The 27,999-nt window shown below is 39.7% G+C and overlaps 1 protein-coding gene and 1 long non-coding RNA gene across 6 annotated transcripts in view; one reads left to right on the top strand and one right to left on the bottom strand.

Moving 5' to 3' along the window:
* The window catches only part of LOC112132294 (uncharacterized), a 51,823-nt gene extending 41,403 nt beyond the window's left edge, over positions 1–10,420 (bottom strand). The window contains exon 1 of the long non-coding RNA XR_002914113.2: positions 10,317–10,420. This is a non-coding gene — a long non-coding RNA (uncharacterized LOC112132294). The remainder of the gene's footprint in view (positions 1–10,316) is intronic.
* The window catches only part of PDE11A (phosphodiesterase 11A), a 447,272-nt gene that overhangs the window by 386,696 nt on the left and 32,577 nt on the right, over positions 1–27,999 (top strand). For all 5 annotated transcript variants that reach the window (XM_024243401.3, XM_054549537.2, XM_054549538.1 and 2 more), the window contains 4 exons: positions 2,585–2,662; positions 7,981–8,044; positions 14,180–14,254; positions 19,815–19,898. In XM_024243401.3, coding sequence (XP_024099169.2) covers positions 2,585–2,662; positions 7,981–8,044; positions 14,180–14,254; positions 19,815–19,898 — 301 coding nt within the window. The remainder of the gene's footprint in view (positions 1–2,584; positions 2,663–7,980; positions 8,045–14,179; positions 14,255–19,814; positions 19,899–27,999) is intronic.

The raw sequence follows: 27,999 nt of genomic DNA, 5'->3' as shown, positions 1-27,999 counted from the left end.
TCCTCCCAATGTGCAGGTGGGTTGGAGATTCTCCGGGGAGCCCGTTTTACTTGGCTATCTCAGTAATATGAAAAAGACACGACCATTGGTCATGAAGAAGGGAATGGATCAAGTGAAGAAGATAAGAAAGTTGTATGAAGAAAAGAAATGTATACACCTGCCCACCCAAAGTAGAAGGAGTTCCTGGGCCCTTCTGTGTAATTGGGTTATGCCATCTCTCCAGTTGCTGTAAGGTTGTCTTGGAGATTCTTCCAGGCTGTATGTAGTATGGCCTTGACCTGCATCATCTTGAAACGATAGATCCAGGACCTGTCTTTGTGTCTCTAATACAGAAGTGAGCTATACATTTGTCTTCCTGACCTGTCTCCTTTCAAGTAATTTTAGTAGTTAGTGTGACCCATTGGCAAGAAATCCACACAGTTGGTCAGTTGGTGAAAAGCACCCCAGGCCAGACACGGAGGAGCCAGTTGTTCTCAACCTCTTGTCCTTTGTCCCCCAGTACAGAGGGTCAGCACTAAGTTTCTGAGATCCTAGTCTGATTTCTACCATAAATTGTATGTCATGGTGGTATTTTCCAAAGTGTAGTTTTTGAAACATCAGTACTATGTGGAATTTTGTGATGAAATAAGGTTAAACAGGCTTTTCTACCTCCATATTTCTCAGAGACTTCAAAGGCTAATATAGATGGTGTCTCCAAGAGAGATATATTAAGGGCAGCATTTCTCAAACCTACTTAGCCAGGAACGTCTTCACATGGAGCACCTCTTAAGTCTAGCATTTTGAGAGATGCGCTTTGGGAAATGGTGTGTTAGGATCTCTTAAATATTCTCTCATTAGCAAGTGCCAAGAGGATGAAAACCTGGGAGGTGATTCTTACATCAAAATGGTGATGTCCTCTTTTTTTCCTTTTCTCACTAAAACTGAAAATCATCTAACTGAAATATTCCTTGCTTGTCTTTTCCATATCTACGCATCTCCAAATGGATTTCCATGGGTGTATGTGTGAGTTGTAAACCAAAAAGTGTCTGTGACAGGTCTTAATCAATTTAGAAGTTTATTTTGCCAAGGTTAAGGACATGCCCGTGACACAGACTCAGAAAGTCCTGAGAACATAGGCCCAAGGCAGCTGGGCTACAGCTTGGTTTTATATGTTTTAGGGAGACATAAGACATCAATCAATACATGTATGATGTACGTTGCTTCAGTCAGGAAAGGCGGAACATCTTGAAGTGGGGAGTGGCTTCCAGGTCATAGATGGATTCAAAGATTTCCTGATTGGCAGTTATTTGAAAGGGTTTATCTAAAGACCTGGAATCAGTAGAAGGGAGTGTCTGGGTTAAGATAAGGGGTTGTGGAGACCAATGTTTTTGTTATGCAGATGAAGCCTCCAAGTAGCAGCCTTCGAGAATAAATTGTAAATATTTCTTATCAGACTTTAAAAGGTGCCAAGCTCTTATTTAATTCTCCCCTGGATTAGGAAAAAGACCTGGAAAGGGAAGGGGATTCTCTACAGAATGTAGATTTTCTCCAAAAGAGACAGCTTTGCAAGGCCATTTCAAAATATGTCAAATAAATATATTTTGGGATAAAATACTTTGATTTCTTTTAGGGCCTGCTATCTGTCATGTTGGTATCTTATTGCTACAAAGAGTCTGCTTTGTCAGTCTTAAGGTCTCTGTTTTAATGTTAATGCTGGTCAGCTGTACCTGAATTCCAAAAGGGAGGAAGGAATAATGAGGCATGTCCAACTCCCACTTCCCATCATGGCCTGTACTAGCATTTCAGATTAATTTAGGAATGCCCTTGGCCAAGAGCAGAAGTCCATTTATTTGGTTAGGGGCTTAGAATTTTATTTTTGGTTTACAGTGTCAAGCACTTAAAATGTTCAGACACTATGCTACATGCTTTCCACATGTCATTCATTTAATCCTCACAGTAACTCTATGAGTTAGCAACTGAAATCCCTGTGTTAGAGATTAAGAAATTGAGACTCAGAGGATTTAATTAACTTTCCAAAGTTGTACAGCAAGTGAGTTGCTGAGTGAGTTTTTAAACACAGTTACTTTCAGACTTCATAGCCTATGCGTTTAAGCACTGAAATGGTGAAATAGTTATTTTCTAACCTGGAAAAAAATATATTTATCTTGAATTTACTACCAGGGAGTTTATCTTATCTTGGATCATCATGCAGCTCAATTCTTTGTTGGATGATAAAAGAACATTCTAGAATTGTCCCCACTTTTTATTTGTCCTTGCCTCCCTTCTCTGACTTTCAGTAAGTGTCACAAGGGCTTCACAGCACATAATCCTAAATGCTGCACCACATTGTTTTCTGTTTTATGGCTCTATAATCTCCTCCGTTGTAAATACATTCAGAAATGATTGTGGCTTTTCCTTGAAGTCTCAACATTTTTTAGAAAGTGATTTATTTTGATAGTGCTTTAGCCTCATGATTTCAAATATTAAGTTACTTGGTTCAGGTGGTCTTATGTTTTTCCCATAAATGTATTTATGTCACCCCACAGACTGGGAAATCTCATTCCAGTTTTTTTTTTCTTTCTTTCTTCATTTGATTTTCCTGCAGGAGGAGAACTGAATTCTTTGAACTTGTCAGTAAAGGAGAATATGATTGGAACATCAAAAACCATCGTGATATATTTCGGTAAGAAAAAGCTCTTGTTTATGTGTTTCTTCATTATTTGGACATTTAGTCCAAATAAATTTTCTGACAGTACTAAGAGCATAGAAGTGATTTTTAAAGTAACAAATCTTAGCTTACATTCAAAACATTCAGAGATCAGTTGAATAACTAGAGAAATTACTGAGAATGTCTTTTCATCTTATAATTTATTTTTGTCTCAAAAATCTGCCATCAAAATTAGAAAATGAAGTTCAAATTGGTTCAGTTTTGGCAAGCCATGATTTCTTCTGTTTCCTGGGGAAGTAGGGGTGCAAGTCGGGTGGACAAGGAATTTTTGCATCCTAGAAATCAGAGTTACATAGCACAAAGGAAGTGGGGAGTAACTTTTGCTTTTCTTTAGAGACAATAGGCATTGCGGATAGATAACCAGTCAGAACAATATTGGAGGTGGAGATAAGGAGTCTGTTCTAGCCTTTGCCTGGGACGTCTTGCAAGTTGTTTAGAAAGGACAGTAGCAACCCACTCTGTTTATGGGGCAAATTTTAGCCTCTCTTGCAGCCACTCCAGAGAGTGAGCACTATTCCTCTTTCTCTCATACCCCATCCTTCCACTCTCTCTACCTCAACCACCCCAGACCTTCTGCTGTCTTATTCCTGTTCTAACATTGCTAAGTTTTGCTGGGAGAGCTCGTGAGGCCAGGGTTAGGGCACACTGGGTCTGCTCCACAACCAGGCAACTACTGGATTACCCCAAGCGGAAACCTTGACATAATCCTGCCATATCTGCTATATAAAATCTCTGGCACCATCTTCTGAACACAGGCCACTGCCTGCCCCACCCTCTGTAGCTGTCCTCATGTCACCTTCCTGCAGCCCTCTCCCCAGAGGGCTCTAGATTTTTTCCTCTATACTTTAATATTCCTCTGTATTATCTTTACAGACCTTTTTCTTCATTTTTCATCTTCAAGACCAGCCCCTCCACTGGTGCCCTAATTCCATTCCTTCCACCTCCCCACCCCCCACCCCAACCTGGCTCTATCAATCATGCTCCTTCAGCTTCCATTTTCAAAATCTGTTTTATTAATCATGACCTTTCCAGACCTAAAAACACACTTCTGCCTCCCCAATCAAAAAGTCATCCCTACAAGCTGCCTTTTCTCCAGGCCCCCTCATAGTTTTCTCCTTCCCTTCACTCCCACACTTCCTAATTTCTTGTAAGGCAATGTCTTTCTTTTTGTATAATTTTTAATGCCATGAGTAATTATATGAATATATATTTTCTGTAACAAATCAAACATTGCTAATAAGCCCCCAGATTTCCTTTGAGCTCAACCCCCAATTCCCATACTGGTTGCACAGCTGTATTTTGTTATTAGTGTATTGTGTTTTTCCAGACCATTTCCAAAGCATTTACATACACATGTACCCTTAGGAAAAATACTGTTTAGTGTGTATTTTGATTGTCTATTTTAACATAAATTGTATATTTACATACCAATGTGAACCTGGTTTTCCACTCAACTACATGCTTTGGAATTCTTTACATGTTTTTACCTCATCATCTTTTATCGTTGCACAGTATTCCAAAATACAGATATACCACAGAGTATTTATCCATTCCTTACTGAGGAATTAAGTCTATACTATGTGATTTCTGCTTCTGTTGAACCACAGTCACCTTCCAAGTATTAAAAGCTACAACCTTTGTTCTCTTCAGCTTCCTGATCTCTTTATAGCCCCTAATTGTGTTGAGCTCTCTTTTCTTAAAACCCTCTACAGCCTTGGATTCTGCAAAGCCATATCTGCTTCTGGATTCTCTCCTTTATTTCTGACTCTTTCGTTCTTAGTCTTTTCTAGCCCTTCTTCCCCCCACCATATACTAAACAGAACCGTCCCCCAAGGATGTATTTTTTATTCTCTTCTCTTTTTCCTCAGCATCCTTCTAGTGTCACTACTATCTCTTCTCAAATGACTCCCAGCCCTTTTCTTGGGCTTAGCCTCTCTTCTGAGCTCTTTTCCTGAAATGCCATTTCTCACTCAGTTTCTCTACCTAGATATTTTCCTACAGAGATTTTCAAACTGTTTTGACAAGGAACCCCATATGGAAGAAATATCTTATTTGGAAGCATGTTACATAAAATGGAGGTGCTCTGGGTTCTCCCCTCTCCCCTCATCTGCCCTCCCTCCCCCATTTCATGGTTACACTCTGACCACCTTGCACCAAGGGTGGTGCTCTAAGGGAGAACCATCTGTAGAGAATTTTAAAATAGTAATAAAACCAACTAAAAGTCAGTCTGCTTTTTATTACCACCATGTGCCAGCAATTCTAAATAGTCAATGGTGAGATATACCTCCTAAGAAATGTCTTTTATTGGTATAAATTCCAAACAATTGCTGAGGTTACTGTTAAGATAAAAATAATTGATATGAAAGCTTCAAATAAGCACGTTTATTATTTATCCTTTCCTTGCACACGTAATGTAAATTAATTCTAAGAGTGTCCATGCATACAGCTGGCTCTTGACATAGGTAGATGCAGCTATACATTTTCAATAGTAAGTTCCTAACTGTTCAGAACTTCTCAAACTCTCTGGGTGTCGTTTGTGTTTCCAACCTTGCAGAACTCATATTCCTGCTTTCAAAGACTATATTCAGAATAAACAATGATAGCCCAGTGATGGTAAAGATGAAGACATATAACTTGAGATACTTTCATTCTGTCATGTTATGTGATCATTCGTGGGTTTCATTCATGTTTAAAATTTAAAACAGTGAAATAAGCGCAAACTGCAAAGTGTCATATTTTTGTTTGGCAAGTGCAGATTTCAGTCTACACACAATCTTTGTACTCAATTTAAATATATCTTTAACATTAAAATTTGTTCATTTTAAATTGTTTTACAACTACAGAACAAATCAAGAAGATAATGATTGTCACAAGATTATTATTGAAATAATGTTGGCATATAGAGGAGAGGTATGTTAACTCACTGTAAATTGAACTAGAATTATAGGGACCTCAGTCTAAAACAGTTGGTAAAAACTCTCTCCCTGGTCTTTTACTCTCAAAAAGATCTTTCACTTCTTGAAGAGTCTTAATCTAAAAAATAAGATAGAACTGCTCATTTGTTTTCTTCAGTTCTTCCTTTGCAATCTTCCATCCCTGTGCCTCCCTTCCCACTCTCCCTTCCTTGTTTTAGGCTCCTATCAATTTATATCTCCAATGAGTCTCCTTCCTTCCACCCTCTCCTTCTTCAAACCATCCTCACATCCACCACCTAAAGTTTCCTCCCTAAAGGTCTATCCAGGTCCCTCCTGAGTCCTCAGGCTTAGTTGACTCCCCAGTGCCAGATGGACAAAGGTTGCAGCCACTCTACCCGTCCTACCTCTCAGCCTGTCCTGTCTCCTTTCTCTGCATGGACTTCTTGCTCCACTGTATTCATTGAAGTAGAGATTCTTCTGTCAGGAAAAGGATTCCAATCCCAGCTTTGACACTTAATAACTGTACAACCTTGTGCAAGTTACCTAAAGTTTCTGAGCCTTATTTTTTTAACTTTAATAAGAGATAATAATAGTATCACTACCACATATAGAGACTGAGTCAATCACCCTGTGGAGGCTTCCCAATAAGTGGTAGCTATTAGAATTATCATCTGAGCACCTAGCAGATACTCAGTAAACTTGTTGATCAACTGATTAATGGCGATATGCATTTGAAGAGTAAGTTTCAAATTATCAACTGGACAGAACCTAAGTAATTATCCACATTATGATACAAATAGGCAACCTCATAGAGATTATTTGCTATGCAGGAGAGATGCTGAGAAATCCAATGCTTTAGCCAGTCTTGTCCCCCTCCAGTACTGTCAGCATCCGTGTGTTGTAAGAGGGCATCTGGTAGCTTTGTGATAGGCACAGAATCCTGAATCCTTTACTCACCTTGGGAAGGGAAAATGACTTAATCTCTGCGTGCTTCTGTTTACTTATCTGTAAAATAAGGATAATAGCAACTACCTCTGGGGTGGTGATGACGATTCATTTAGTTAGTAGTTTAGTTAGCAGTTGGTTAGTAAAGCACTTAGTACAGAAGCAGACACACAGTAAGCAGTGTAGAAATGCCTGATATAGAAGGTCAAAAATGAATAGACTGATGTGTCTCCCTTTGCGTAGTTCTTAACACAGGGATGTTTGGAATTAGAGGTTTCATCAATGCTGCTCGAGTTGAGAGGGCTGCTGATGCCGGTGCCGCCTGGTTGTGCCTTGAATGACCTATTGTTATCTGTGACCCTGCCTTGTTCCCTGGAGGAGTTTCCTGTGGGGGGACCCCCCTGCCATCTAAGTATGCTCTGCCATCTGGGCAGCAGACATGTTTCCAAGGCATTAGATCTGGCAGGGTATGAAATGTTAACACCGGACATCAGGACAGCCCTCTGACCTTTGGTTGCATACCCCTTTCTTCCAAAAGCAGTTAGCCAAGATGTGGTTTCCCAGCTCAAATCCTATGTTACTTTTCATCACATTCTGCTGGTTTTCAGCACAAAGAAAGCAGATTTGAGACAGAGTGTGCCTTATTTTTCCTCCTCCCACCACATTAAATTATATATAAGCACCAGAGCTATCTACAATTTGAATTGTTCCCCGTGTTTCCATGGTTCAGTGTGAATTATGGTTAACCCTGCCCCTCAAAACTCTGATTCAGACCATTCCTGTGCTTTCTTATGTGCCCAAATTAATGAAAGCTGGAGCTGAGTATGTTTCTTCTTCATAATGCTTATAAACCATGGTTGGAGCCAGGTAGTAAACTGGGGTGAAACGATATGGCTCTTGCCCATAAATCTTAGCTCTGTAGAGCGGATGAAAATGAAGGAGCCCCTTATGTGGCATGTGCCTTGCCTCTTTGGTGTGGGTTTTCTTTTGTTCCCATCAATCAATGATAAGTTGGTAAGTAGTTTCATCAGCCATGTATACAGTGTTATATACTGATTCTCTCGCTTATAGTTTAAAAAAACCCAACAACATTGTCCATTATAAATTATTTTAAGCAGAGCTTGCTTAGCTCAGGTGTACAGAAAGTAGTGCTTTGCTTTCCTTGATTTGCTGCAGACAAAACAAAAGGGCCACCAGAGGATGTGTGAGAGCTTTGTCTTCCTAAGCAGCGTGGCCACACGATGGAGATGCTGAACACAGGGACTATAAACAGTGCTGCCCCTTGTTGAGGAAAGGAAGATGTGAGCTGGCCTCATTTCCATTTTATTTTATTTATTTATGTATCTAGGACGGGTTTGTTTAGGAATGCAACAAAAGGTTATTCAGGCTGTTTTGTTTGGTTCTGTTTTTCAGATCAATGTTAATGACAGCCTGTGACCTTGGAGCCGTGACCAAACCGTGGGAGATCTCGAGACAGGCAAGTGGTGATTAATGGCAGGGCTCAGCAGAGGAGGGACTGGGGGGGTAAGGGGGACACAATATTCCCAGAGCCCTGACTACCAGGCACTGAAACCCTAGTCAATTTGCATCAGTATTAACATGGTGTAAAAAATAGCAGGAGGCTTAGGCACGACATAGTTTATTGCACAGCCCTTTTTTTTTTTTATCGTGCTTTCACTAAGCAATAGTATTTCTGACTCTGTAAGATATTTTTAATGCGCGAAATCTGAATAATACATTGACCATTAAGGCAAGAATTTCAAAGATAGGATTTTTGGCAAGATAATCACGTCTTAGTACAAGGTCTTGTGGTTTTTTTTATATCTGAAAATAAAAGGCGGCAAAAAGGAAATTATATTTTTCTTTTCAAAGATAGGATTTTTGGCAAGATAATCACGTCTTAGTACAAGGTCTTGTTTTTTTTTATATCTGAAAATAAAAGGAGGCAAAAAGGAAATTATATTTTTCTTTTTAAATATTATTTAGATATCAGAAACCTCTGTGGTCAAAATATGCAGTATCCAATTTAACTTGCAGAAAAACAAACCATGCCTTTACCACCTATCTGATTTCTCTGCCACAAAGCATTAGTTCTATAAGAATAGTTTTCTTTTTTTTTTGCATTTTATTATTATTATTATTATACTTTAGGTTTTAGGGTACATGTGCGCATTGTGCAGGTTAGTTACATATGTATACATGTGCCATGCTGGTGCGCTGCACCCAAGAATAGTTTTCAATTTAAGTAACTACCCAACTTAAGATCAGGGATTACTGATAGTATTTAGAGGTTAATCATTATGTACGTTTTATGATGCACCTACTGTCTGGGGTCCAAAACAGTAACTTGGCATCTAAAGACTTGACATTTTAGGGAAAATAAGATACATTTCCATATCAATAAATAACTAATATTTATTGACTGCTTTACATATATTATCTCATTTAATCCTTAAAATTGTAGTCAGCTGAATAATGGCCGCCCAAAGATATCAGGTCCTAATCTCTGGAACCTGTAAACATTACCGTCAAAGGAAAGAGTATCTTTGCAAATGTGATTAAGCATCTCAACTGCAGACTGATCCTAGATTATCCAGGTGTGCCCTACATCCAATAACAAATGTCCTTATAAGAGGGAGCTGGGGGAAATTACACACTCAGAAGAAGGCAATGTGAAGACAAGGCAGGGACTGCAGTGATGCAGCCGTGAGCAAAGGAAAACTGGAAGAGGTAAGGAACGAATTCTCTCCAAGAGCCTCCAGAGGGAGCACATCCCTGCTGACACCTCGATTTCTGCCCAGTGAACTGATGTAGAACTCCCGGCCTCCAGAACTATGACAGAATACACTCCTGTCGTTTTGGCCACTAACTTTATGGTAATTTACAGCAGCCTTAGGAAACTAATATGGTTATTATCCCCATTTCACAAATGGGAAAAATGAGGGTTAGAAAGGATAAGAAGCCTGAGTTTAAACAGCTTGTAGGTGGCGGAGCTAGGTATAGATTCTAGCAGATTAGGCTCCAAAGCTTTCATTCTTAGCAGTGTTTTATGGGTTCCTTCACAGGATGCATCAGTCAGCATTTTTAATTGATGCAAGTGTATCCACAGAATAGGCTATGTTATCATTTTACCCAAAATCTTAGTGGCTTTAAATAACCAATTGCTCACGAACATGGGCACCTAGGGTTGGCAGGCGCCACTTTGTCCTTATTCTGTATTGGGGCTGAAGGAACAGCCACTACCTAGATCATTCTGACAGAGGCCCTGGAAGGTCTCGCACTGGCAATTAAATGCCTCCCGCAACAATTCATCAGCCAGAACTTGTCACATGACCCCACCCAACCAGGAAGTACCATCCTTCTATTTGCTCAGAAAGGAGAAAGCCAGAAATAGTGAATGCATGACTACCAGAATTTGCCCTTCTCATCACCAAACATATGATTCATTCTCCCTCCAGCAGACAAAATATACCCATCCTTCCTCCAAGAAAGACAACCCAAATGTCCCATCAGTCATGGCATCAAACTCTTAAGTCCAGGATCTCTGGGAGATACATGCTAGTCTCTACAACAGATCTGGATGCAGATTAAAGACCTACACACACCCAAAATACAGCATCCAACATACACTCAAAGACAAATACCAATTATAACACTCCCATTTGGAAAGGGAAGAGATGAGCGATATTCATAGCAATGTGGAGTGGTGAGTGGTCCATGGCAACTCCAAAATCCCGCTGGGTACTCACTGTGAGATGTTCTACCATGCAGGGGACCCTGATTCTCTGGGAGATGCTCTCCAGTTCCTTTTTCCCTTGACCTTTCAATCCTCCCTGGGAAATTATTCCTTTCCCATCACCCTTCTTAGCTCTATCTGAAGTTCAAACTGCCTTCTTCTCACCTAAAGAAGGTTGAAGTCCCAACACTTGTTTTGTGTAATCATGGGCTTAGGGTTTCTTTAGCACCAAAACTCTCTTGTACGTTTAGTCAGCTTTTTATGTTTTTGATTCAAGTCCTTTCCATTTGCCCATAACCACATCCACATTCCATACAAACATCTTAGATTTTCTGTATTTATTTGCTTGTTTACATTTAGGAATAAAGAAATGTGGCAAATATATTTATTTCTTTCTCTCTTCTGGCTTAATTCCTAGTGCCTTGGGCCTAACGGGCTTCAGTGAGAGAACCATATAGGTAAATCATTTCGTTGAGCCATTTTTGTCCAGTTAGAAGGATATGCTGCAAACTACCTAATTCATTCAGATTCTAACTCTAGGTGTCTTGGCAGTACCTTTGATTTGATTCTTATTACAAAGCTGAGTCCTAATCAAACTTTGTCAAAGTGTATCGCAATTTTCATTTTCATAGTTTGGAATTGAGAAGCAATTTTATCTTCCATCCCTGCAAGTCCCTGAATTTGTGACTATTTCCATTTCCTTTCATTCCTGGGTATAAGCCTGTTCCTCCTTTTCTAAACTCACTTCCTGTAATTCCTCGCAAAACAGTCAATGGCAACCATCACATGCTACTAACATTTTATTTTCTAATCTCATCTCCAAAGACTGTAAGTTTATTCAGAACATTGTTAGCTTTTAGTTATAATTGTACAAATTATTTTGTCATGGATTCTCATCTTTATGGCCTCCTCACTATCTTGATACGTGGCCCCCAAGCTGATGACACGTATTTTAGGGTCTTTTTCTGTCTTTCTCTTCTTTTCTAACAGCAGCACCTCACTTCCGTACCAATTTTTGTATTAGTCAAGGCTAGGCTAGGCCTTGGTTCAGTAACAAATATATTCTTAAATTCCAGTTGTTCAACACAAATAAAGGTTTATTTCTTGCTCACACTGTCCAATGTAGATCAGGCAGTTTTCCAATAGAGTATTCCACCAATAGTGCTTTGGTTTAAATTTCAGTGTGACATATTTGAAGTTACAGAAAGTCACATAAAGCAGGATAATTGTGAAGAATTTGTGTGGTTGACTAGCTTCTTTCCACATCTCTGCCCACTGTTCATCTTCCCCCCTCCCCTTTCCCATGTGGGAAGGCCTCCCTTCTGGGAGAGTTGATGAGTAGACTGCAGGGAAGAGGTAGGAGGCTCTTCCAGGTATTGGGGAAAAGAGTAGTACTGGGGGAGGCTAGGGATGGAAGGAGGTGGAGAGTGTGAGGAAGTTGGGAGGACTGAGAGAAAACTAGAGAAGAGCCAAAAGGGAATGGGGTGAGGTATGATGTGCCAGCACCTTCAGAAACCCCAGTGAAATGCATGTCAAGAACTCAAGGAGCAGTAGCCCCAGGGAACAGAAAAGTGACAGGGCAAAGTACTTGCAAGGAAAAAAATTTCTGCCTTGATATTTTAGGCCAACTTGGGAGGCCCAATAGCTGCTTGTAGGTGGTCTTCTCGGTCACTAGTGTAAATATTATTTTATTTTCTGGATGTGAGGTTCTGTTGAAAAGTGCAGAAATGTAAGATTTCAGGGAAATAAAACACAAAACCATGTTTTTCCTAATGTTTCCATCGGAAAGCTTGTCACAGTTCTAAGCTAGCAATCTCATTCTTGTTTGTCTCCAAATTGATGGGTTAAATTTTTTTGTTTTTTAATGCTCACTTCAAAATTTTAGGAAACATTTGGAGAAAACAATAGGCCCTTCTTTAAAAAATATTTCTCTAACTTCCTGGATGTTGATTTTTTAAAATTCCCTTTCAAAATGTTTTCTGCTGGGGTCTATTCCACTTTCCCTTCCTGCAAACAAGACTCTAAGCATGTGGGTTTCCCAGTGATTCCCCCAAGGCCTGATTAGCATCTCAATTTCCTTCTTTAATAAAAAATTCAATCAGGAACCACTTAATGTTCCTGATTGGGTTTTTAAGTACAAACAAAGCAGTTGTGCAAGTTAAGCTGTGAAAGGAGCACAGGGGAGATACCAGCAACTACTTGAGAAAGAGCAACGACAGAATTTTGTTTTAATTTCTTTTCTTTCCAGGGGCTACAGACCTATGCAGGACTCCCACCTTGAGGCGCCTGATGTGCACATTTACATTCTTTAATGCAAAAGACCTAGCTTAGAGCAATCTGAGGGAGAGTTCTGGGAACTGAATAAATGAGGTCATACCCTTAGGGGACCATTTCCTCTTCAAAGGAAGGCCAGAGAAAGAAGAGAGAAGCCTGGTGTGCTGAAATGCAGGGTAGCAGGAGAGACTGGAGAGAAGACAGGTGAATTGAGTCCTAGAAAACAGGCACATATACAAGATGCTGGGGTGAAGGGGATTTTTCAGTCAGTTCCAACTAGTTTTTTGTGGTTCAATTCTTGAAAGGGGCCCATGTTTCTTAATAGAAATATAGAAATCTGAACTTACTGGGTATTTGATTTCTTTATATGTGACTGCACACATGCTACTCTCAGATGTGTGTGTGTGGGGGAGTTTAGTGTTGTGTTTCAGTTTTATCTATAATCTGTGATTTAGCAAATCTCTTGAGAGATCAACGGAGTTAAATTATCTTGATACTGTGCACTTGACCAAAATTAAACTGTCTCATCTTTGCCAGATTTAAGAACCTCATCTTCATAAGAACTTGGAATAGAGAAAAATTTCTTTGGTATCCATGTCCTCTTACCATGAAGTTGTCTGGGATTTATTCTACTCTCCCAATTTTTTTAAATCCAGCTAGTTCATCTCAGAAATTTCCTAGATGCACACCATAGTAGCGTTGAAAATAGCCATTCAACATTTAATCTGTTATATCAATTTGCTTCCCACACACTATCCTGAGAAGTGAAGGTGTGGAAAAGAAAAAAAAAATCTGTTTAGCTTGGCAATAATCAGTAGCTGCTGACCATCCAAGCTAATGGATTAAAAGTAGAAAAATATAAGTCTCTAAGGTTTAAGGTAGAACAAGCGTCCCATTGTCTTTGTACCAAGTAGAGCCTACCATAAATTAACACTTTTAGTGCGTAGATCCAGAGAGCCTGAAGACCAAGTCACGCTCTTCAAACTATACCGTGACCTACTGTAAAAGTCTGCTGTGAACAGTGAATCTGGCATTAGTCCTGCCTCTTGATTGATTGCAACAGTAGGAAGCAGAGGATGTGCCCTGGGGTTATCCTTCCCAGAGTGCATACAAATATTGGTAGGGAGGGAGTTGAGGAGTTTTCATGTGGCAAGTTAAAGCTGGGCTAACATAAAAGTATGCAACAAAATAAAGAATCTACATAGAAACAATAAAAAGTTGGCTAAACTATCATTACATAATATAACAATAATTACACATTATTATTAAATGAATATTTGCTTCACTTTTCTGTATAAGAACTTTTCCTTCTTTGAAGCTGGCAACCTGTTACCTCATCCCAAATATGGAAGCTGTACTGTGGGAGATTTCCTGTTGGCATGCATCTAAAATTACATTGCACAAGTTGTCCTGATTAAAAGGAAATCAGTTTCATTAAGTTCTGTAACACCTTCAAACATGAAAGGTTAATATACTTACTTCCTCATAAGCTTTTTAAATGATTGTGTTGATGAGGATCACCAAATACATAAGCAAGAAAGAACTTCTGAGTCTCATGATAAACTACACATAACCACGAATTAAAATATTTATGTGTTTCAGGTGGCAGAACTTGTAACCAGTGAGTTCTTCGAACAAGGAGATCGGGAGAGATTAGAGCTCAAACTCACTCCTTCAGTGAGTTCATCCTTTAATTATCACGTATTTACCCTTTTGAATGACATTTTCAAAAACAATTCCAAATTACAAGTTGGAAATGGGAAAGACTGAAAATGGGTTTAAGGAAGCACTCCTGAAAGTTTAAAACCTTAATTAAACTTAAATGCTAAACACTCTTATTCCCAAGTTTCTGATTAAGAGTGGTGAGCTACTTAACAAGCATTTTCTACGCACCCACAGTGGGACAAGTAGGCACAAGGGAGGATGAGCAAAGTGGAGTTTGAATAATTCAAAGCCCAGTGCTGGCATTTCATGTATGCCTACTTTAGAATAGAAACACTGTGCAGCAAAAATTAAAGGCAGGCTGTCTAGCTTTGAGAAGCTAGATTTTATTTTCCAATCTCCAACTTTCAAAATCCCAAAAGCACATCATTTCAAATCTCTGTTTCTTTTCTTTGTCTGTAAAATGAAAAAGTTTCACCTGGGGAACTAGGTTCTGGTGATATGAACGCTATTTATATTGGACTCATCTGCTCAGTTATTACTTAAGAATGTTTACTTTGGGCTCAAGATGATGCTGTCTTTAAGCATAAGGATGCAGAAGACATAACTACCTCAGTCACCACCTCAAGAGGGGCAGCCTCTTTATTACTAACCAATGATTAGCTAAAAACATATAACCCAATGACTCTGAGAGTGGTGCAAAGCATTTTAAAGCCTAGCATAGCACAGTAGATTCAGTGATACTCAAGGAAGGTATCAATTGTCAAGAATGTCTGTTTATGAGAACCCAAATTAACTGAGCTTGAACATTTGGAGATATTTATAAGGTCTTCAAGTTTTAAGACATTCTTCTTTGCTGACATTTAAAAACAAGGAAAAGCAAGAGAACTAGTTCCTAGTTTGAATAGTTTCACCTGCTTGAAGTCAGAACGCACAGTCTTGCTAATTTTGAATATTCTTAATCGGTTGCTTACGTACAAAAGGTCAGGAGGCTACACAGGTTGAAACACACATAACAATTATTTGAGTTTTCAAAGCAACATTGACTTAGTTTCTCAAAACATCCCTTTTTTTGGTGGTGTCACCAAATTTGGTTATAAAAATAAAAATATTAGCTTGGGATACATACAGTTAATGTACAAAGCCTAGCATGACCCAAATTCTGTCATATCTACTTTCAAATAAAAGCTTTTCCCCCCTTAAAAACCGTTTCAGAGGCATACTCTGAAGGGTTTACAATGCAGCAATACCAAAGGTCATTTAATTAAATGAAAAAAAATATGAGTAAATTGCCAGCACTGGTGAGCCGGTAGGTGCAGTAGAGCAGCACTAAGGAGCCTTTATCTGTAGGCTCAGGTAAGGCATTTTCTGTAGACATAAATGAAATTAATTTTGTGGTAGAAACATAGCTCTAAATGCTCCTGTCTTCTCACAAAGACTGCAGAGCACCACTGATGACCATCTCCTCAGGGGAGGCCTGGCTGATGTGGCAGGGTTAGCCCTCAGTTCTTTTCCAGAAATATCTGTAAAAATGCATGCACCCAGAGCTGACAGCTGCTGTGCCCATTATCCCTTGATATTTAGGAAGAAAACTGTCCTGGAGCCCCCTCAGGTATCATGGTCCCAGGAGTCATGGGAGTCACTTCATGAAGACAAAGGCTAATCTGGCTCACAGCCAGAGGGTCAGGACTGGAAGCAGTGAGTCAGTTAGGAAAGCCTACCTGAGTGCCTCCATGTGTCGGGCATGAAGCAAGGCACCTTGTATCCAGCAATGAGTAAGACACCATCTTCCCTGCCCTCAAGGATCCCTTGTCAACTGGTGGGAAATATAGACATGAAATAAATGATTACTAATACTCATTTTATGAGATGCAAAATGCTGTGAAGCACAGGACTGTGTGGGGCCTCACACTCATTTTTTTCTCATCAAGCATTGATTAAGAAGTGACTAGTACAATAATAAATCCCTTAAAATTATGGTCAACTAATCTGCAACATGGGTGCCAAGATAACATCTTTTCAACAGTGGTTCAAGGACAACTGCATATCCACAGGCAAAAGAATGAAATTGGCTCCCTATCTCTCAGCATACCCTGAAATAAACTCAAAATGGATCATACACCTACATGTAAGGGCTAAAACTATAAAACTCTTGGAAGAAAATATAGGTATAAATCTTCTGGATTGGGGTTAGCCATGGTGTCTTAAATATGAAACCAAAAGCACAGGAGACAAAAGATAAAATGACCCAGAATTGTTGGTCCAGAGATGTTGAATTGAGCTTCACTAAAATTAAATTGAACAGCCAGGAGCGGTGGCTCACGCCTTTAATCCCAGAGCTTTGGGATGCTGAGGCGGGCTGATCACTTGAGGTCAGGAGTTTGAGACCAGCCTGGCCAACATGGTGAAACTTCGACTCTACTAAAAATACAAAAATTAGGTGTGGTGGCAAGCACCTGTAATCCCAGCTACTCGGGAGGCTGAGGCAGGAAAACCGTTTGAACCCAGGAGGCAGAGGTTGCAGTGAGCCCAGACTGTGCCACTGCACTCTAGCCTAGGTGACAGGGCGAGGCTCTCTCAAAAAAACAAAAATAAATAAATAAATAAATAAATAAATTGAACTTTATCAAAATTAAAAACTTTCATGGATCAAAGGACACTATCAAGAAAGTAAATTTTCCCATGTTATGGGAAAATACTTGCAAATCATATATCTTTTATGGGCCAAGTATCTAGAAGATAAAAAGAATTATTATTAACTGAACAATAGAAATTCAACTCAATTTAAAAGATAGGCAAAGGATCTGAACAGACATATCTCCAAAGAACATATGTAAATGGCCACACAGCACGTGAAAAGATGCTCAAAATCATTAGTCATCAGGGAAATGCAAACTGAAACCACAATGAGATATCACTTCACAGCCACTAAGATAGCTATAGCAAAAAAGACAGACAATAACAAGTGTTGGGTGAGGCTGTGGAAAAATTGGAACCTCATACATTGTTAGCAGGAATGTAAAATTGTGCAGCTGTTTCGAAAAACAGTTTGTCAATTCCTCAAAAAGTTAAACAGTTACCATATGACTTAGAAATTCTACCTCTAGGTATATCCCCAAGAGAAATGAAAACATAACATCCACATAAAAACTTGTATGTGAATGTTCACAGCTATTATTCATAATATCCTGGAAGCAACTCAAATGTCAATCAACTGATGAACAAATAAATAAGACATCTATACAATGAAATGTTATTTGGCAATAAAAATGAATGAAGTGCCGATGCATGCTACATGGTAAACCTTGAAAACAGTGAAAGAGGCCAAGTCACAAAAGACCACATATCATAAGATTCCATTTATATGAAATGTGTGCAGGATAAGCAAATCCATAGATAGAGAAAGTAGATTAGTGGTTGCCTAAGGCTGGGAGTGTGGAAAAAAAGTGAGAGTGACTGCTAATGGTATGGGGTTTCTTTGAGGATGATAATAATGTTGTATAATTGTAGTGATAGTTGCTCAACTTTGTAAATATGCTAAAAAACACTGCATTTTTTAAAAAAGTAACTTTATAATATCCACTAGAAATGGAATAATTAAATAAATATGAAAATTTTAGACAGGGAGAACTATACAGAAAATAAAACATAATAATTTTTTTTTTTTTTTTTTTGAGATGGAGTCTTGCTCTGTCGCCCAGGCTGGAGTGCAGTGGCACAATTTTGGCTCACTGCAATCTCTGCCTCCCGGGTTCAAGTTATTCTCCTGCCTTAGCCTCCCAGGTAGCTGAGATTACAGGTGCCCACCACCACGCCCAACTAATTTTTTGCATTTTTAGTAGAAACAGGGTTTCGCCATGTTGGCCAGGCTGGTCTCAAACTCCTGATCTGAAGTGATCCTCCTTCCTTAGCTTCAAAAAGTGCTGGAATTACAGACATAAGCCACCACACCCAGCCCAGAATAATAGTTTTTAAAGAAACATTTTGTATATTTATTTATTTTTATTTTATTTTATTTTATTTTATTTTATTTTATATTTTTTTGAGACAGAGTCTCAGTCTGTCACCTAGGCTGGAATGCAACGACACAATTGTAGCTCAATACAGCCTCAACATCTTAGGCTTAAGCAATCCTTTCACCTCAGCCTGCTGAGTAGGTGAGACTACAAGTATGTGCCACCACAGTTGACTAATTTTTTTTTTTTTTTTTTTTTTTTTGTAGGGACAGAGGCTTCACTCTATTGTCCAGGCTGGTCTTGAACTCTTGGGCTTAAGTGATCCTCCTGCCTCAACCTCTCAAAGTGCTAGGATTACATGCATAAGCCACAGCACCTAGCTCTAAAGAAACATTTTGGATCAAGACTCATATTATTCACAAGAACTATCCCTCTCTCCAGCACATTTTCACAATTTTCTCCAAATTCCAGTCTTCTTTCCTGCTATTTGCCATTTTCCATTGCAAGACAAGGATGAGAAGAGCCTGGGGGAATCAGTGACCTCCTCCCCAATTTGGAGATATTTTCCTCAGATTTGGCAGCTAGTGATTTCTGCCCCGCCCACTCCCACTCTTGTTCATACATCTGAAGGATGCAGGATTTTCCAACATCTCTGGACCAAGGGGATTGCTTGTCTCCACCCTCATGGCCTATAAGGACACCAAAATAATGTGAATGCCACATTTTATGTAAAGGAAAGATAAAACTTACTATATAGCATTAACGGAGGGCAAGTTAAAACCAGATAGCCCAGTCTTCTAGATAGGTAAGGGCACAAGGGAGCTTCTCAGGTCTGGGCCTGACTCCTTAAGAACAAAGGGAGAGACAGTCTCACTGGCACAGAATTGGCAGTGTTTGTTCAGTGAATTAATTTTAACACTAAAATTCCAATTGATTGTTTCCCTTAAGTCTGCCCAACAGAAAAATGTCATTTATTTTTCTCAAAAATATACCTAAATTATCTCGAACATTATATCATCATAAAGCTTAAGGGCTGGGAATGAAGAGATAATGAGTCCACCCACCATCATCCATACAATGATAGATAAATATTTAAAAATTTATTAAAGACAGAACCTTATTGAAAAACATATGCAGTTGCCAAATCAACCCCTACCCTGAAAAATTAGTATAAATGGTTTCTATTTACAATAAAATTGCTTTTAAGGATATTTTCCAATCTGTCCTATTCTATCCCACCCTCTCACTATAGAAATAAAAGCCTGCATTATTTTTGTGGCAGTAAAACATATTCCTTTCTCCTTGACCTGTACCCAATTCACAGTGACCTGATGACTTGATTTAGTAGCAGTTACTTATATTTGAAGACAGGTTTTTGCCCCAAGAAGTTGCACGCTAGAAAGTTCAAGTAAATTTGCTTACAAATCTCATAAAAAGAGGTAAAAACATTTTATTTCTCATCATAGATAAAGGAGAAGAAAGTATGTGTAAAGATTGATTGTGATTTGCGAAGGGTTCAGTTTGTAAAAAAATGGATCATTCTAGCAAAGTGTTTGACAAAGCACCCTGTAAAATACTTTGGTGTAATAAAGCAGAGTTCTTCCTGCCCCCCATTCTAGGCAATTTTTGATCGGAATCGGAAGGATGAACTGCCTCGGTTGCAACTGGAGTGGATTGATAGCATCTGCATGCCTTTGTATCAGGTACTTTGATTTGGGAGGGCCTGCGTGTTCTGACTGAATCAGAAAAGGAAAAGTGTGTACTTCTCAAAAGCACTCATTTTAGGAGACATTTCCAGGGTATGTACATTGCTGAGAGCTCTGGCTGCAGTTTTTCTTTCTTGGATTTCTGACTGTCCCCTGGCTGGGAAGAGTTGGTTCTAGGAGGCTGCAGACCTGCATTCTCCACTTCCTAGGATATAATCTCCATGGGCCTCCACTCCCTCATCTGTAAACCAGGGATAATAATATTTTATTTACTGTCTCTCAAACTGTGTCCCATAGAACATGAACATCCAGCCATCATCTAATAGCCATCTGTTCAAAAAAAGCTCACAGGCCCAAGAAACATGTTTAAACTTGATCAGCTCAATTTCTCAAACATATTTGACCATGGAATTTTTTTTTACAAATTTTCTTTATTAATATAATGTGGGAATGAGGATTCCATGAAACATGGTGTTCTGCTCTGACCCCATGGTCTGAGCCAGGGGGTTTTGTAACACATCTTCCAGCTTCAAAATCTGCTTGTCTCTGAGATGCATGTGACAAATCCCAACCAGTGAATTTTGAGCGAGATGCGCTAATGATTCCAGCTTTGCTGCTTGGTGTGTAGGCCTCTCCTTCTGAAAGGAGAAAAGTGTCGCTTTGAATGGTTCACACTGCACTTTTTGAGTACGGATCAGGGCTGGCATCAGTTAACACTAACGGTTTATTGTACATTGGCTTTTAATTCTACTTCTAAGCATTTGCTTTCATTTGTAAAAACCTGGCAAGTTCTTTACCCCCAACCTAGCTCAATCAGACTGAGCTGCTTTCCTAACTTCAAAGTGAGAAACATGCAGGGAAAGCAAAAGCTCTTTAGTTCCTCACCCTATGTAACCCCATTAAAAACACAGTATTGTTTTTTAAGGACCTCACAACCATCAAGTTCAAGATCATCTACCACTTTGTTTTCAGCACTTTTAGGAACTGCTGAGCCCTGTCACAGAACCCTGAAAACAAACAAACTTAGAATACTGTCTTGAAGATGGATACGTAATTTTTGATAACTATAACAAAAATAAATTCATTTTTGTTTTATATTAGCCATTAAATACATGATACCATAAAATCAGGTAAAGTTTTAAAATAATCTACAATCACTTATTTTAGTTATAAAAGGAACATAATGTTCTTTTATTTAATAATGGAAGATTGGGCAAACAAAATAGAAAATGATGTATACTTTATTTTAAGGGGATCCTCAACTCTCTTTTCTTCCTGTCTGCTCCTCCCATCCTCAGTGTCTCCGAATAAGCGGGCCCCCATGTGCAAAGTTCAACAACTTTTGGGTCAGGTGTATCTTGCTTTGCGAAACTGACCTTGACTATACATGTTGAATTACTTTTTAATGTTACTCAGTTTTGTGTGCACACTTAGGCAATAAATGGGATGAAGAAATTATTCATGCAATTACTACATTCCTTTTATTTTGGGTAAAGCTTAGGAGGATGAAGATATGTATTGGGGTGGGAAGCTGATTAAGTTTTGGTACTAGTTTGCAAAGCTATTTTGGAGTGAACTCAAAGTCTATACACTCTTCCTATGTGTTGTTTATAGGAAAAGCTGTAAAGGATCCTCATATGGTTTTCCATGTTAATTTGTTTTATTACTGATTCACAATCCTTTAGGACTTATCTTATGCTTCCTATTAAATGCTTTGAAATCTTTAGATTACAAAGGAAGTTACTTGAATTTAAGTGGAAATAGCAGTTTCTAGAATTTAGGGAGTAATATTATCCCTTCACATTATATATTGTCCTGATTTTTCACATCTGTTTTACTTTACTACTTATCTGTCAGTTAGATACATCTGCTATTTTCAGCTTCAGGAAATTAACATATAGAAAGATTAAGTGATGCTCCCACCAAATTAGAGTTGTGTCCTGCTCACCCTGACCTTTGTTTTGGTGTAGTGACCTTTCTAATGCCCTACTTCACCTCTGATGGAAATTTCTTGCACCATTTTTTATTATTTAACTAACTGGGGAGAGATGTGTCATGCTGAAAGGGAATATGGAAGGAGCTATTTGCAGAAGCTCATATTCATACTTGCTGCTCTATCTTTTCATTTAACAGGGGGTGAAAATCTTGTTCTTTTTGATTCCTTATCATCACTAAGTAAAAAAAGATCTCATTATTTCATTTGTAAGTTTTATACAAGGCTTTGAAACCAATCATTTTAAGAGCCCTCAACTGAAACTTTGTAGGGTGAGTTTAAGTATCCTCTCTGAGGGTCCTATTTTATTTTATTTGATCTCATGCAGTGTTCTCCCTTCCCTCCACTATTTAACTGGATAATCTCACATTAACTGTTGGTGCTTCTGAAATGAAATTGAATCAGTCAGTGGGCAGGAATCACCATTTGTAGGAAGACACAACACCTCGAGGAAGTGACAAGCCAGGAAGGTCACTGATGTGACACCATTCACTGAGATAACTCAGTGAAAGTCAAGTTTGGGGTTTTGAACATAAAAATGCAATAATAAGGAGTCTGGGAGGATCGAAGGCAAGTGGGAAGTGTGCAGGTGGCAGGAATCCCTGACGTGATTGGTCTGAAATACAGCATAAGAATTCAGCTTTGCTTTACCATGTTGGTCTAGGCATACGGCAAAAGAATACCGAGGAGTACACATGAGACAACGCATGTCCCCTCTAACAGCTAAGGCCTGACCCCAAGGTAGGGCAAGGTTGGGTGGCAAGAACCTTCATGTAGAGCCCAAGGCAAGCACTCTCATAGAGAGAGCTGGGATCTTCCTGCAGGTGGAGGAGGTTGGAGAGTTGGAGTCTACAGAGGGTGGGAGTTGACCCAGGGCACCCCACGGCTGGAGGCTCTTGGGTACAGCAGAGGGACAGAACAGCGACTTTGGCAGGGGCAGGTGGCCATGCAGCGGGGCAGTACACACGCATATGGTTTTGGTACAGCTTTTTGACTTCATTGACTTTCACTGGGTAGTTCGGTTTTACTTCATGGTTTTAAAAGGGTTGTGCTTGTCAAATATCAAATAGATAAAGCACTTTCTGTTTGTGTTCCTGTTTGCTGAGTTTAGCTCTTCTCCAAGCAAAGGATGAAGATTATCACTACGCTCAGTGCCTGAAGGGCTACTTATTTATGTGCCTACTTGGCACCTGCACCGGTATATTTTGGATGCCCGGTGCATTTAAAATCGAAACTCTTATCTCTGAGATAGCTTCAAGTTCCACTCAATTTTTTACTACATTGAGGGAAAACAATGAGGAACTCCCCTTCCTCCAAAATGTATTCACTAGGAAGTTATCTAAGTAATCTTGAGATTGACAGAAAGCAACAGACAGAAAATATATAAAAATATATAAATAAAACAGAAAAAAACGATGTGCAGGCCCTCTTTACCATATGTATTGTCAACGAAAGAGGCTGACTGGTTCTATCTCAAGTGGAGAAAGACAGCATGTCATTCTGGCATTGATTTAGCTCTCCCAACATGCCAGGTGGGTAGGACACATGCACAGAACAGTCCCAAATCGATGAATAGTTATCTAATAAGGATGTAGGCCAGGCTTATATCCATATGTTTATATGTGAGCATAGAGTTATCTGGAACTTGCTCTCTTTTTAATCTTCAGACTTTCCTTAAAGAGAGAGAGACAGAGAAGGAGAGAGAGAGAGACAGAAGAAAGAAAGAGAGAGAAGAAAAGAAAGAAGGAAAGAAAGAAAGAAAGAGAAAGAAAGAAAGAAAGAAAGAAAGAAAGAAAGAAAAAAAAAGAAAATGATTGTAACAGGATGAAGTCTTGATTTATGGGTGACAGCCTTTTAATCAGGAAGCCAAGAGTGGGCAGGGAACCATCAAAGCACATTCCCCAAGAGAAGACTCAAGCCCTGGTTAGTTAGCTGTGTCCTAGCAGGGTATCTCGAAGGAATACATTGACATCTGATTCCTGCACTTTCTGCTGTCTTTGCACCCTGCTGGGGATCCATTAGCCCTGCTGCTCAACATCGCAGGAAGAAAAAAAAGACACAATCAAACTCTGAAGTCATTGCCACACCAGCCTTAGGGATAAACAGAAACCCTCATGTCACAGTATCATTTTGAGCTTTTCTCTGCAATAGCAAGCTAAGTTCTGGCTCCTTATTTTCATTCTCAACTTAACCAAATCTCAGTGTACCTAGAATGTCAGTGGTGCAGAGTCATTATAAATCTTTTGTTTGTTAAGGACTGAGGGATTTCATTTTTATTATGAATGTAATCTGATTTTTAGCTCATCCCAAACTGGCTTTTGATTTTGGAGTGGATATTTTCTCACAGATAATGCAAAAGGATGTGACCTGGTCAGCATCTAGCAGAATAATTTTCTGTTTCCATTAAGAGTAGGAGAATTTTGTTAAGAGTAGTGCCTCTCTATTAAAATGTCATGAGGTTTCTGAAACAGGCAGGGCTTCTAATGTTAAGATTTACAGTAACCTCTGATTTTTTTCTCTGCCTTCACTTTTTCTTTTTTTTTTTTTTTCTGAGATAGAATTTTGCTCTTGTTGCCCAGGCTGAAGTGCAATGGCTTGATCTCGCCTCACTGCAACTTGCACCTCCCAGGTTCAAGCGATTCTCCTGCCTTAGCCTCCTGAGTAGCAGAGATTACAGGCATGCACCATCACACCCGGCTAATTTTTTTTTATTTTTCGTAGAGACGGGGTTTCACCATGTTGGCCAGGCTGGTCTTGAACTCTTGACCTCAAGTGATCTGCAGGCCTCAGCCTCCCAAAGTGCTGGGATTATAGGCGTGAGCCACCATGCCCAGCCTCTGCCTTCACTTTTAATGGTCATTTTGGAAAATACATTCCACGTGATGCAATATTAATAGGCTCTCTGGAAAAAAGGGAGAAAAAAACTTTAAAATATAGTTGAAATCGTAGAATGGGAGTTAGAAATTGACAAACTAGAAAAGAGGATATAAGGTGCTACTCCAGGACACTTTCTCTGGATACTGATGAAAGTACTTTAAAAGTAATCCAGTAAGCCTGTAATCCCAGCACTTTGGGAGGCCGAGGCGGGCGGATCACGACGTCAGGAGATCGAGACCATCCTGGCTAACACAGTGAAACCCAGTCTCTACTAAAAAAAAAAAAAAATACAAAAAATTAGCTGGGCGTGGTGGCGGGCGCCTGTAGTCCCAGCTACTCAGGAGGCTGAGGCTGGAGAATGGCGTGAACCCGGGAGGCGGAGCTTGCAGTGAGCCGAGATCGCGCCACTGCACTCTAGCCTGGGTGACAGAGCGAGACTCTGTCTCAAAAAAAAAAAAAAAAAAAAAAAAGTAATCCAGTGTTCCCTAAAAACAACTTCATCAGATATTTAAAAAAAAAAAAAAAAAAAAAAAGACACCACTCAAATCAGTTAGTTTCCTATAAGTGTTTCTCTGACTTTTAGTATTCTTGTGGATGAAAAGGAAGAGATAGTTGGGTCTAGTTTCTTACTTATCCTTACAAAGGGGGGATATATACGGAATGGCATCATACATAACTCAAAAAATACAGGAAGAAAGAAGGAGGGAGGAAGGGAGGAATGTAGGGAAGGAGAGAGAGAGGGAGGGAAAAGAAGAGGAGAGGGGAAGGGAAGGGAGGAGAAGGAGAGGAGGGAAGGGGAGGAGAGAAGGAAAGAAAGAAGCAAGGAAGGAAGAAAGGAAGGAAAACAACTTCCTATTTTCTCTATAACTGATCTATCTGGCTCCACTTTTTCCTGGTGATGGGGAGTAGGGTGGTGGCTGCATTCAGGGACTATTATTTAAACTTGACTATTAAAGTATCTCAATCTCTTCTGGTTAAAGTACTCCTAATCAGAGCTCTTTCTCCTCCCCAGCTGACATCTAGGTACCAGGGAACTCACCTATGGTTGTGATGATTTTGCGACCTTCAAGAGAAGGACCCCTGGTGCACATCTTGTCTGTTGGGTCTTTCTGGGTTAACTGAGAGGTGGCTGGTCGCAACTCTGGCTGTGATGCTGTGCCAGCCCCGTGTGACTATGATGTGGGTGTGATGAGCACTTTGTGCCAGCCCTGGCCACCAGCTCTGGCTACTTAAGTCTGTGGTCCTTGTGGCAGCCTCTTGGCAAGCCCCCTCCACCACCCCCAGAAGCTTCCTGGCCAGTTCTAGCTGATTGGGTCTCTTGGCATTTCCTCAGTCCCCCCGGGGCACCCATGAACTCCCAGCTACTTTCTCTTCACCCTGCTGTCCACATAACTTCCTAAGTCTTTTCTAATATGCTGCCTGGGCGATACCAACTTGCTTTAGGAAGATTCTATTATTTTCCTGCATTAGGCTCTGAAATTTGAAATAAAAGCCCTCCCCTTACCTTTAAGGTTTGACCCCCCCAGGAATGTGAAGCCAGGACTACTCACTTTTGATCTCCCTCTATCTCACCCCCATCTTTCTGGCCTCTCTCCCCTCTCTCTTTCTCCTCTCTTCTCTCTCCCTGCCCCTCTCCCCACTCCCCCTCTTCCCCTAATATTTCCATTTGCTTTGCTTTTACTGATGGGAACTATCCTTAGATGGTCTCCTCTGTGTTCTTCCTGCTAGAGCTTTGTAGTAAAACTTGAAGATCTAACTTAGCCAGGTTTGGTTCTTAATAGAGAAAGGAGAGTTCTGAATTGTAGAAAGCCACTTCACCATGCAAAGCTACAAGTAGGGCTATTCTTTTTCAAAGCTGAATGATGGCAGCTTGTTTCTAGCTGGGAACCGCCATTTGCCTGAAGGAGGGAAGCCTACTGAGATGATGGGAGAGGAGCCCCAGGCATCACCATTTAAGCAGAATGGAAAATGCACTGACTTACTATTCTCAAAATATTGTCCTTGTTACATAATAATGTACCCAAATCTGAGTGCTGATAGATAGTAAAGCCTGTTTATCTCAGAAAATATTGTATGTGTTATTAGTCAAATATGAATGGAAGAGAAACATTAATATTCAAAAATGTCAGTTTTATGTAATTTATAGGCCCCTCCACTACAGTCTATCTTCCAAATTTTTGACAAAATGATCTTTTTTAAAAAAAAAAAATCTGATCACAGCTTCTCCCTGCTTTAAAGACCTCAGGTTACTATCACCATCTATAAGGTACCTTCCAAAGTCCTTGGTTTAGCATTCGGAAACCCCCTCATTCATTCTGAAGCTCACACCTATTCCTTGGCCTCATCTCCTGTCACCCTGCCCACTTCCTCCCCAGACACCCTTTGCCCAAGCACAGGACTCACTAGCCATTTGGTCCATCTTCCCTGGCCTCTGCCTATGCCTCCTCACTCTCATATGTGCCTGGAAGACACCAGCCCAAGCTGTCACTTCTGTAAAACCTCTACTTCCCCACAACATTCCACGGCACTGTCTCCATCTCTTTATAACCACACACTCTGTATGTGATTATTTTTCTGTCTCTTCCCCATTAGACGGGTTTCCTGGAGCCACCATATTCCTGGCACCTAGCACAGTGCTAACACATTAGAGCTGCTCAGCTAATGTTTGTTGAGCAAAGGAATGAAGAAACAGAAAAGTGAATGATGGGATGCAGTATAAGCAGTGGAATGTATGAAGTAACCTTATAATGTCATTTAGTTATCACCTATAAATACAGTCATGTGTTGCTTAACAACAGGGATACATTCTGAGAAATGCGTCTTTGACAATTTCGTCATGCAAACATTGTAGAGTGTACTTACACAAACCTATATTGTACAGCCTAATACACACCTAGGCTATAGGGGATAGCCTATTGCTCCCAGGCTACAAACCTGTACAGCATTTTACTGCACTGAATACTGTAAGCAATTGTATCACAATGGTAAATATTTGTGCATCTAAACATATTTAAACATAGAAAAGGTACAGTAGAAATATGATACTATAATCTTATGGGGCCATGGTTGTAGATATGGTCCATCATTGACTGAAATGCCATTATGAGGTGCATGACTATGTATAAAACCTTTCATCAGAGTATGCACTGTTATATTCCTGCCCATAAGCTGGAGTATATGGCCTATGATATCTTTTTATAAAGTGGTTTAGTTCTCATCATAGTTGAA

The sequence above is a fragment of the Pongo abelii genome, chromosome 11 (genome assembly GCF_028885655.2).
Source record: "Pongo abelii isolate AG06213 chromosome 11, NHGRI_mPonAbe1-v2.0_pri, whole genome shotgun sequence".
NCBI lineage: Eukaryota > Metazoa > Chordata > Mammalia > Primates > Hominidae > Pongo > Pongo abelii.
The sequence above is the reverse complement of the archived record's forward strand: the minus strand, read 5'-3'. Positions and strand labels throughout refer to the sequence as shown.